This window comes from Cinclus cinclus, chromosome 8 (genome assembly GCF_963662255.1).
Source record: "Cinclus cinclus chromosome 8, bCinCin1.1, whole genome shotgun sequence".
Lineage (NCBI taxonomy): Eukaryota > Metazoa > Chordata > Aves > Passeriformes > Cinclidae > Cinclus > Cinclus cinclus.
Window position 1 is genome coordinate 28,312,634 of NC_085053.1, and position 12,313 is coordinate 28,324,946.

General features: G+C 43.0%; 1 protein-coding gene across 6 annotated transcripts in view; it reads left to right on the forward strand.

Moving 5' to 3' along the window:
* Positions 1-12,313, forward strand: part of NFIA (nuclear factor I A) — a 249,501-nt gene that overhangs the window by 210,944 nt on the left and 26,244 nt on the right. For 4 of the 6 annotated variants that reach the window (XM_062497282.1, XM_062497284.1, XM_062497285.1 and 1 more), the window contains 2 exons: positions 500-665; positions 8,422-9,315. In XM_062497282.1, coding sequence (XP_062353266.1) covers positions 500-665; positions 8,422-8,639 — 384 coding nt within the window. In that variant the 3' untranslated portion in view covers positions 8,640-9,315. Of the gene's footprint in view, positions 1-499; positions 666-8,421; positions 9,316-12,313 lie in introns of those variants that run through there. The other 2 variants (XM_062497286.1, XM_062497288.1) reach the window with 1 other exon arrangement.

Consider the following 12,313-nt stretch of genomic DNA (forward strand, 5'->3'; position numbering starts at 1 on the left):
CATTTTCCTGTAATGAGATATCAGCATGATTTTTAAGACCACCAAAAACGCTTGTTTTTTCTCTTAATGAGCAGTATCTTTAAGAAATTTACACTCAAGTCCTAGACACTGATATATCCTGAGGGTATAACAGAGGCAAGAAACAGGAGGATTTTAGGGGTCAAAAAATACTGCTTCACCTCTCACTGAGCATGGGTTAGAGCTGCAGGAAATGTAAAAAGGAGTAGAATTTATTCCAGGGCAGTTTAATCTAAGTTCAGACAAGCTGCTAATAGGACAAGTGTTTAAAAGCCAGATTTTCCATAGTTTCACAAGGTTCACAGAGTTTGACACAAAGTTCCTTGAAGTCCATGAAGAATTTGAGCCAGCATTTTCTTTCCCACCTTTCAAGTAATTGTAAATGTATTGCACATAGTTTTTTAACTAGATTGTTTTAACTGGAGGTTCCTAGAAGCTGATTTTTAGTATAATTTTTGTCTGTTTGCTTGTTTTTCGGCAGCCCAATGGTAGCAGCCAAGGCAAGGTGCACAATCCATTCCTTCCTACCCCAATGTTGCCACCACCACCTCCGCCACCAATGGCTAGGCCTGTGCCTCTGCCAGTGCCAGACACAAAACCTCCAACCACATCAACAGAAGGAGGGGCCACCTCTCCCACTTCTCCAAGTAAGTATAGACCCAGCGGGATCCAAGGGCTACCGGCGCTCGGCTGTGCAGGGATAAGGACTGCACACATCTTGGGAAGCAGGAGAGCTCTCTGCTCTCCACCAGGGACAAAACTTGGAGCTGCTTCTGTGTTAGCAGGGAAAGCCTTAGCTCAAGGTTGCAGTTTTATTTTTGACTTGGTTGGCATTTCACACAACCACGTGTGAGGGAAATCGAGGCCGGTGGATCAGCTGTGACACAGAGCGCGGATCTTTGGGATCTTGTTTGCTGCCATGAGGATTCAAGTTGATATCCCATCCCTGGAAGTGCTCAAGGCCAGTCTGGATGGGCCTCTGAGCAACCTGATCTAGTGGGAAGTGTGGCAGAGGGGTTGGAAGTGGGTGATCTTTAAGGTCCTTTCCAACCCAAACTGTTCCGTGGTTCTGTGATAAGTTGATATCTCAAGTCAGGCTTTAGAGGATAGACTCCACATGGAAGCCAGGCAATCTCCTTGAAAACATCCCTGCTAATACACACTGGGCTAAACTAACAACCCTTTCCAGTTTACTTCAATTGTCGTTCTTTTGGGAATAAATCTTCCTAAATTAAGCCAGACATCTTTCCCTTACGCCGTGCATTTTAGGCAAGAAGTTTTGGTATGTCTTAGTGCTAGGGAGAAAGCTCTAATCCTCTCCCACCACCCACACGGCTCCCATATGCATTTTGTGTAGCCACAAGTCAAATTTACGAATTCCTGGATACACACTTGGGGATACCACTTTGGAGTCACTCTTCTGGGAAACAAATGCAATTCAGCTGTGTCTGATGCTTTAAAAAAAAGTCTGGATGTTCAGGGAGTTAATTGTGAAATGATTTAATGAAGCTATGCTCAAACTGACATTTAAAAACAAAAGGGAAGCTTTCAGTGCTTTAATGGCAACTGTAGGGGACTTGTTCCACAGTGAAGGGAGTCCAAATAACATCCACAAACAAAAATCAATCTAATCGAAAGAGCAAATCCCTTTGTGTGCTTTTCAAGCTTATTATTTAAATGCTATATGCAACCACTGCTTGATGTGCAGAGGTACTCACTCTTCAGACCAAATGAAGCCTACATTTTTAAAGCTTTATATACTGTTCAGGAGACTTGCACAGGTTCCAGGGGGCATTTTTAAAATCTGGTAGTTCCTCAGAGGTTTTCGTTGCCTTCTGCTACATGATAGTGCCTCAACTGCAAACTCAGCAAGATGTTCTGGCTCGCTTGGAAATTGAAATGGGTTTTAGTATGAGACAGTCTGGTAAGATTGTGAACACGATCTTGTAGAATCAGGACTTCTCGAATTGATCAGCAGATTTTTGTTGAGTGAAGAAGTTGATTCATTCCCTCCCCTCCACTCCTCTTTCTGACCTTAGACCAACACTGGTGCTATCAGGAAGTCTTGACACTTTCTGAGGGGACTTTTGAGTCCTATCAATAAGATTCAGCGGTGGGATCTAAAAGGTTAATGTTTAGTCATAGTTATCACTGAACACAGTCAGCAATGCCTTACTATTTCCTCGCTTTCAGAACAGGGAAAAACAAAATTAGGTCAGTGTGTACTTGTCATTGTGGTTGTGACTCAGTTTACTGGCAGTGCCTGGTGTCGAAAAGATTCCCAACAACATTTTAGCACTAATCTTAATTTTTATGATACTGTGATTGTGTAAACAAGCTCAGACTGTGTCTGGCCAGATTCTCAACTGGCAGAAAAATGGGCATTTCTCCTCTGAAGGGAGCAGAACACCCCTTGGTGTCAGCTTGGGGCTGGTCACTGGGCTCTGCACTCAGCAGACAGCTGCCATGTTAATTGGGAATGGAGGTTTTCTCAAGAGCAGACAGTTAATGGTATTTAAACAAAAGATTAGGAAAATAATTACTGTTTGTTAATTAGCCACGCTGATGTCTAAACATATAGTTCTGTACATATTCAGGCACGCATCTTCCTTTTTGGTGAGGGGTTTGAATAACAGTGACTCGAGTTGTAAAGAAGCATATAATTTAATTTAGGGACAAATTTTACAGAAAAGTAGATTATAGGAAATATTTTCTAAGAAAAACTATGATACATAAACCAAAGCCAGTGGAAGCATTGGCCACATAAAGAGGAAAGCAAACTGAAGTTTGAGGCGTCGCAGCCAGGGTTTGCCAGGAGGACCCACTGGGCTCCATTCAGTGTGTCAATCAGGACCAGCCCTCCATTTCCCTCCATGTTTATCTTTTCCTTAACTAAATATTAGCCTTCCAATAGCGAGTGCAGATTCACCAGAGTTCCATAAAAGCCTCACAAAAAGGTGTTTTCCATGGTTACGAGCTGCTGGAGCGCACTGGTTCTGGGAGTGTCGCCGGGCTATGGCTGGCTGCCCTGCAGAGCTTGAGGATATTGGAAAGTCACTTATGCAACAAAGGCAGGAGTGATGTTAAATTTTGGCCAGACTCTCTCCTTAGCCGTGTGGAAGAGAATGAACCCCCCTCCTCCCAAGGAAATGGAGTGAAAGGGGCTTGCATTTGCTCCATTCTCCTTCCCTTTTTTGGTCTAGCAGAAAGCCCTCAGCAGAAACAAAATGCAGTCACGGCCCAACCAAAAATTGGAATATGGCCCTCCTGAGGGGTGCAGGAGCCAGGAGCAGCTGTTCAATACAGCATGGCCTCCTGGGAGAGAGAGCTAAAAATCACAACAAGGTGGTTAATGATTCTCAGAGCAATAGTGAAACTCCCCAGCTGTGACATTAACCAAAACATGAACATTAGTGCTGTCCAAGGAAGGAAGAGCCCCTGGAGATGCACACTGGGGATTTGCCGCTACTGGGTGGCCAGGCATGCTCTGGGAGCTGACAATTTCAGCTGCAAATCCTATCCCTTTGGAAAGCCAGCATTTTCTTCCGTCAGATGGTACAATGGAGATGGGATTCACGAGGTTTGGGAGATTCCTTTTTCCTCCACAAAACCTTTTTCAATAGAACATATCTTTGATATCAGAAGCAGACCCAACATTATCTTATCTCAGATCTCTTCTTGATTTTCTTTGGTTGGTAACCCATTACAAACACAACACAGTATTTTCTTGAACTTGGCAGTTTTGGGTTTAATAACTCACTGCCCAAAGCAAACACCACCTCCACTACATTCCAGTTGGGCTTTATCACTATCATAATTAAATCATTCCAGAGCAGAGCCTAAGATACTGCCATCCTGTACACCCTGACTTCCAAACAGCTTTTTAAAACAAAGTGTTATTTTCTGAGATTCACAACTCTTAACTTAAACGAACTCATTACTGGTTAATGTCCCTTCAAACAAAGGAGTTTTCTTGTTAAATGGCATTTGTGTCAGGATGAGGAGAATGATCTTGTGGCTGTAGTACAGGATTCATAAAGCAAATTGCCAGGTCCTGCCCTTGGGTTGCAACATCTCATGGAAGTCTCCAGACTTGGGACAGAGGGGCTGGAAAGCTGGAAAAGGACTTGAGGATACTGGTCAGCAGCAGCTGAACATGAGTCTAAGTGTGCCCACGTGGCCAAGAAGGCCAAAGGCACCTGGCCTGGATCAGCTCTGGTGTGGCCACAGGACCAGAGCTGTGACTGTCCCCTGTGCTGGGCACTTGTGAGCCACACCTTGAATCCAGTAGGAAAACACTGAAGTTCTGGAGATTGTCCAGGGAAAGGAATGGATCTGGGGAAGGGTCTGGAGCACCAGGAACAGCTGAGGGAAGTGGAAAACGGGCTTAACCTGGAGAAAAGGAGGTTCAGGAGGAACCTTGTGGCTCTCCACAACATACTCACAGGAGGGGGCAGCTAGACTTAGGTTGGATATTGGGAAAAATTTCTTCACAGAAATAGTGATCAAACACTGGAGCAGGGGCAGTGGTGGAGTCCCCATCCCTGGAGGGATTTAAAAGCCCTGTGGATGTGGCACTTGGGGACATGGGTTAGCAGTGGCCTTGGCAGTGCTGGGAGTAGTGGTTGGACTCAATGATCTGAAAGATCTTCTCCAACCTAAACATTTCCATGATCCTGCAATCAGACTGGCTTAGTCTCCCTTCCTCTGCTATGCATTCACTGATCACCTTCTGGGCGAGTCTGAGACTTCTGTTTGCTCCTTTCCACACCCATAAAAAAGAGGGTTGACTCTTTCATTCAATCTGCTAAAATTTAGTTCCCTCTCAGATACTCAGCTGCAGAATGCACTGCAGCAAGAATTGTTCTACTGCACCACATTCCTTCAGTTAATCCTCTTGCTGCAGCTTGCGAAACAGAACAACTCTTCACATCAAACACACGTACCTGTCATCTTGGTCTGTAAAAGGGAGACCTAGTGGTACATTAGGTCATCACTCACCCAGATCATCTTTACCAATCCTTTAAATCCAAAACAATGATAAATTACACACTCCTGCTCTTAATAGCAGTTATTTCAGGAAAGTATATTTAAGAGTAACATTTTCCTACTACAGGCAAGCAACTTTAAAACACACAACATCCCCAAAACTGTTTGTTTGTCTTGTCTTTCATGGAATTTCTTGCCATTTTGGCTAAATATCAAAGCTGTCTGTGTGAGCAAATGTTCTTTCTCTGCCAGCTCCTGTTTTGCTTGTTCCTGAAGTGAAGCATCATAGCAAATTCGTGGCATCACATTCATTTCCTTGGCTGTGGGCTATGATGTTGCAGACAATCCTTAGTGAATTCCAGTAGCAGAAAGAGCAGGCTGGGCAGGAAGCTGTTTCTATTCATGCCCAACAGGACAGCCATCAGCTGGTGTGAAGCACTGTAGGTCTGTGCAATTCCCATGGAGCAAAGCTGATAAAATCTGGAGAAGATCTGCCTAAGAGATTTGGCTGCTGTTCCTTGTTCCTTTCCATGCTTTGGTTTTCCCAAACTGGGGTTTGAAGACCCCAGCATAGGCTTAGCTTGTATTTATGCTATAATATAATGTGTTCCAGATTTATCCAGTGAGACAGTTTGCCCCATCCTAATTCTGGGGTAAAGTCTAGGGATCAGACTTCCAGGAATCCCACCTCCATGTCAGTCAAGGGTATTTATCTGAAGATAGTAAGATGCAGCTGGAAGTTGATCATAGTCTAAGCAACACTCAGTACTTCTCCCTTTCCTGAAACAAATTTCCCCCCTAACAGGGGTATTCCACGTCAGCTTAATATTCCAAACCAAAATGGCCCCTTACAATTCACAAACATCCCAGGACATTTTACAGCAAAGAGGGAGCAGCACCCTGGGAGAGTCCAGTGTAAATCCTCTGCATATTTGTCGTTTTGGTGCTCTTCCCCCCTTTGCTTCAGCAATGCAGTTATATGACCTGAAGGAAATACCAAACTGACATCCGAGTATTTTCAGAAAGCAAGTTAAACATCGTTTGGAGCGGAAGGAAGGTATACATAGCAGCTCACCCAGCGAGCTTTGAGGGGACTTTTGTGCATATTACACACTTCTCAAATGCTTTCGAATTTTTTGTTTGAACAGAGAAGCCATTTAAGTCAGCATTCTGCTGGTTCCCCTTTGATTTTCTACCAAATATCACAGCAAAAGTATCTGCCAGCGGGGAACTGTAAACAAGGTCTTGAGTTCCTTCCCTTCTGGGTGGAACTTACCTGCTCCAAGGGATTAAATGGCCTCTTCACTCAATCTGCTTCCTTAAAAGTAGACCAGGAGAACCAAACAACAGATGTTTGATTTTTGAGCTCTAAGTTAATTTTCCCAACTGCAGAAGGAATTCTTTACCTTGCACAACATTAGTTCATTAGTTATTTAAAAAAAAAAAAATACCTCCACAAAGAACAGCACAAAAGAATCTTAATACAAGGCACTAGCAACAGGGAAATACCCTCTGCAAATGTGTGGCTTCTTTGAATTATTAACCAAATTAACATGGTAAAAAGGTGAGGAGAACATCTCACCAGATCTACTCAGTTAATTTCTTCCTTGATTTGCAGGTAGGAGTAACACTGAGCTTATCTGTTCATAATATTCAAGCTGCAACACAATTTGCAAAACCATCTCAGGAAGATGAATTAGTGCACTTAAAAATTCCTTTAAGACGTTGTGAAGGAAAAGCGTTCCTTGCATGATTTTTGCAAGTGTTAGCTTCTTGGAGAGGAAAGCTCACCTCACCAGAAACTAGTGGGAAAAATTCTTTCTTAGAATCCAGGAGTGCCTTATCTCCCCTCATACCAGTAGGAAATGAAGATATGCAGTTCCTGGGGTGATTTCAGGGAATCTTGAGAAAGGGAGGTTTTCTGATGAAACTGTAAGAAGTAGGAGGCACCACAAGATGTTTGTGAGACTTGAAGGATGTGGTTCTGCTTGCTCCTAAACTTGGGAACTCGTCACCCAAGGGGTTTGTGGGATGAAGAACATCCACATGGGTCCAAGAGCAGACTGGGCATTGGGAGAGAAATCCTTCCAGGGCCTTAAATACAGGAAGTCCCCAGCTGAAAATAATCAGGGGTGGGAAAGAATGGGAGAAAGTAAATACATGGCCTGTTTTGGTTGCATCTACTTATGGCTCCCAAGAGAGGTGACAATGGCCAAGGTGGAGCATTTAGCACAGTCTTAAACCAAAGGCTCCTCCAGTGTAATCCCTCTTCACCAAGCATTTGCCTTCAGAAAGGTAAAAGAGTTTCCTCCACATAGCCAGCTCAACGTCTTCTCCGACTCTTAACTCAACTTCATTTTTCTGTAACGTTGAGGCCTCAACATTATATTTAGCCTGATTGGAATTTTGGAAAGTAACTTTCCTTTTACTATTGTTTTTTTGTCTCTTTATTCGATAGTTAGGTTGTCTGGGGATTTTATTTAGCAGAATGCATTCCCATAAATATATTCAAAATAGATGGGAGCCCTCTTTGTATTAAGGCATCTATTTGTGTTATTTGAATTTAGATCTAAACATGCAAAAAACTGAGGAAGAGAGAAGATTGCTTGAGGGTTTTCAAATGAGAGGAAGACTAAAAATGCATTGAAAGCTTTTGGATGTGGAAGTACGTGGCATTGTGGACAGTTGCAGTGGAGAATATAATGCAACAATAAAATCATTAAAGTACTTCAAGTTTGGAAGTAATCTGGGTTCTTGGCTTGCATTGCATTTAATAGCTTTACATTTATGGGAGCCACTCCAGTTTTTAAAGGCAGCTTCAGCCTTCAGACTGATTGCACTTACCACCCCAGTGAAACTGCAACCCATTAATTTTTTACCGAAAGGATCTTCCTAGTTTGTCAAACACATCAAGTGAACATTTTAGAGAGTGCAGACCACAGCAGTATGAAAACCAAAACTTTATATCCAGAGAGAATGCTGGATTAGCATGAAATAAAGGGTCTGATTCTGTTAATGAGCACTCAGGTAATTGCATCGCTATACAAAACTCTGTTAAAAATAGAGATACCAGACATTTGAGTGAAAACAGCCAGGACCTGCAGAAATCTCTTGTGCCAGCCCATCATGGAAAGGCCTGCAGCAGTTCTCCTTCAGGCTGGAGAGCGTCCCACCCTCCCTTGAGCCCACGTTGCGGCCATCCCCTCTCCCAGCAGCCCAGTGCCCTACGTGTCGATACCCTCACCGTTAAGCCCAAGCCTTTCCAGTGTCTCAAACCAAACTCTCGCTCTCTAAAACGTTCGCACATTTCTGTGTCAAACATCTGCTTAGGTGGCTCTGAGACAGTGTGTTTTGGTGTTGTTCGTGTGCAATCTAGTGCCGCTTCCTCAACGCATGTGTCCCTTCCCTTCACAGCCTACTCGACACCCAGCACCTCCCCCGCAAACCGATTCGTCAGTGTTGGACCACGGGATCCAAGCTTTGTAAATATCCCTCAACAGACTCAGGTGGGCCGCTTTCGACTTCTCTGTTTGCCTGCAGCCTCTTCTCCTCCTCCTCCTCCAGTGTCCTCTAACGTGTCCCCGCGGAGCAGCTGCACTGCCGCTGTCACTTCACCCACATGGTCTCAGTAACTACAGTGAAATGTCACTTGCAGTTTGTTTGTCTGTTGTGGTTTTATTTTTTTTTTTTTTGGGCTTGTGTGATAATAACGCTGCTTTTGTAACTGGAAGGACTTCTCTTTGCTTTCTAAGGTGTTGGCTCCCAGCATGCAGTTGTTTGCTCTAGGGCCGAGGTTTCAAAGGCTTTGGCTCCAACCTGCTCCCCAGGCACTGCATTTAACTGTGTTTAGACTAGATGGTAGGGAGAAATCCTTCCCTGAAGGGTGGAGGGGCCCTGGTGAAGGTTGCCCAGAGAAGCTGAGGCTGCCCTATCCCTGGGAGTGTCCAAGGCCAGGTTGGACAAGTCTTGGGGCACCTGGGATAGTGGAAGGTGCCCCATAAAACAAGATAATCTTTAAGGTCCCTCCCAACGCAAACCAGTCTGTGATATGCAAAAGGAGCTCAGAGACACCCATCAGGTAACAGTGCCCTGTAGTCCCCCAGCAGACACAGTGAGAGGCTGCTAGAGTGACTTCTAATAAAATAAAAAAAAAAGAAAAATTCAAATTCCTGGTTGGCCATTTGCATGGTGGGCTTTGAGTGAGCAGGAGATTTTTGTCATTGTAAGCACATCTGTTTTCCTTACACAAAAAGTCCAGTTGAGGCAGGCCTATAAAGGTGGGTTAGCTGAATTCATGGTCCTGCTATGGTCAAATCAGAAGCTCAAGTAAACATTTGTGTTTCTTTAGGAGAAGGACGAGATTTAAATGTGCTTATTCCAAGCTGTATCAAATTCCCAGGGTCGATTAAGAAAATAGTTGTTGGCAGTTTTGTTAGCAGCTAATTTGAGCCAGATGTTGAAAAAATTAAGTCTGGGCTTAATATCACATTATCATGGGGGGAAAGTATAAAAAAGTGAGCTGAGTTAGTTCTTTAGGACAACTGTAGTTTATAGTTTGAAGTGATTGCTTGACTACGTTGCAATTCTTTTAAAGGTCAACTCCACAAAATATTCGTGATTTTGTTTTGAACTGGTTGTAGTGACTAAAAAGCAATAATTCAAATAACTGGCAAACTGGGCATTACTACCCTTGGCTCTTGCAAGTTCTTTCAAATGGTTTATAGGCTTCTGAATAATTAGTCTGCAGATTAATGGCTGTCACATGCCACAGTAGGTGCATGAAGACAGACTCCTCGTTGTGATGGCTTCAGCACCTCCACTGTCACTGAAACACAGGTCACTCATTCCCAAAGATTTTCAGTTTACAGGGCTGCAAGCAGCTGCCTGTGAGCACAACGTGGTTTTTTGCCGTCTGCTCTTTGTGTACAATTTGTTAGGGGCTTTAGTTTATAGCTCTGTGCACAGCACAGGTTAAACTATATCGAATCTCAAACCTTCTCTGCATTAAATAGGGTCACAGAAAGTACAGCAGCAATGCAGAGAGCGGTTTAACCCATCAGATTCTGGGTTTTTTTTTCATGCCTTAACAAAACTCAGCCTGAACCCCACTTTTACAGCCTTGTGCTTTACTGGGTTCATGGGTGTGACAAGTTTTCATGCACCTTCCCATTTCAATCATATTTCTCCAGTTGATTTGGAAACAACTGGAATACACAGAAATATGCTGAAATTGGGAAACAGGGATGTTAAGGTGTACTGCTAAAGTCCTTAAGCATTTGGTCTTTTCCTTCATAGCTCAGGAAACCTGAAACCCTTTGGAGAATGCTACTTACCTTTTCCAGAAGACTTGAAAAACTCCTACTTGGTAAATTGATTATGTAGTAAGACACAACAGTATTAAGTCTCCAAAGATATTTAAAACTTACTTACATCCTGCAGCCTAAGTTTCCCAGATAAGTTTGTTGACTGTAAACTTTTATCCTCCTTATTTATGACTTAAATCATTTTAAAGTGCTCTAGCGTTACTTTAAGTGCTCCTCTGTAATGCAGTGTAGTGAATAACAATGCTGTACAGTGAAAAACAATACTCAAGCACAGCTTTCAATTAAAGTCTAACATGCTGCAGTGGGCAAGGAGACTGACTTCCAGTCTCTGACTCCAGCTGCATCTCCCTGCTTCTATACATCATTACACCACCACAACCCACTTGATACTAAATATATAATTTATCAGCAAACTCACTACTTATTCATGAAAGAACTCTGAAGTTGACTGTGCTTTGAGTCAGAGAAGTGAGGTAAAAGTGCTAACTGAAATGATTTGGGATTTACGTACCATTCCTCTAAACAAAGACAGGCTTTTATGCTGTTTTTTGACAAGCATTAGTGTATAGAACGACCACTTAGGATATTTTCAAAATGAAAATGTAAAAACGCATAGGACTGTGTTATTAAAAGCAGCTGGGGTGGCTCCTTTCCATCAGGATCTTTAGAGTACATCCAGAGTCAGGCTAAGATACAGGTCCTAAGGACCACTAACTGCCAGGGACACAGCTCCCTGAGACAAGAGGAAGCAGGGAACACTCCGAGCTTCTGGAAGTCAAGCTTAACTGTAAGGGTTCTTAAAGCGACTCTTTACTGCTGGAACAATAAAATAAAAATGAAGGTTGTATCTGAATATCTGCTTTTTTAAAATTATGGTCCAGCTGCAACCCATATGAAAATAATTTTGTCAGATTTTTGGTGGTTCTGATGTTCTCTGGGTGGAACATTGAACTATAAGCACTATTTACACATCATCATCATCATCATGATTTGTCTTCAAGTGCTGCAGAAGCGCACAGGGATGTGTCAGCTCCAGGGAGCAGGAGTCACAGTTCCCATACATGGGCATTCCCAGAACATTGTAATAAAATCTCAGGCACAACAGCATGGCTGGGCTGAGGCAAGGATCATTCTGTCCTGGGCTGTTTCCAAACAACCAACCCAGTACATGCCTTTCTTAATTGGTATTAGAAAAATTATCAGCAGACATTTCCATTAGCACTGTGTTCTGATCTGTGTCACGTTGTATCAAATATAACTTATAGAGTTTATATAGTATTCATAAAAAAACCATCTTCTTGTGTCAACAAAGGTTGTAACAGGACCACCACTCCATCACAGAAGAGATGGGGAAATTAACTGCTTTAAGTCAGTAGTTCTGATTTGGTAACAAATGCCCTCAAAGGGCTGTTGGCTTTGCCTGGTTTTAGCAGTTTCCAAACTTTTCAATTGGTTTGGTTTTCCATCTGATGCTTACACCAGCCATCACTCTGCCCTGCCGCTCCACTCACTACACAATTATCCTGTCTTGGGGGTTTTTTGAATCTAAATTTCTATTTGAGCTATTAGAAGCAACACTTGACTTGGCATCCCCTGTATATGTTGACAAAAAGGCACAGGTGTTGTAACCTTTGCCTGATAAATCATTTACTTTTGCTACTTGACTCGCAAGCAATATGGGGACATCAGCTTTTTAACTGCCTTTTCCATATGCAAATCAGAAATACAGGATGCCTGGGGTACAGGGGCTCTAGTTTCAAAAGCAAGTTGGTCTGGGTAGCTCATGACTTAGTAATAGATACATCTCTCACATTGCCAAGGACTTGTAATATGGAGAGTGGTAGAGGGATGGGAAAGTCCCATCACATTAATTAGGGACGAGCCTCTCGGTAGCACCAAGGTGAATAAAGGGGTCTGAATTTTGAGGTGTTTTTTTCCTAAAATTAATAGTGAAACACAGGCTATGGGCTAGGAGTGCATGC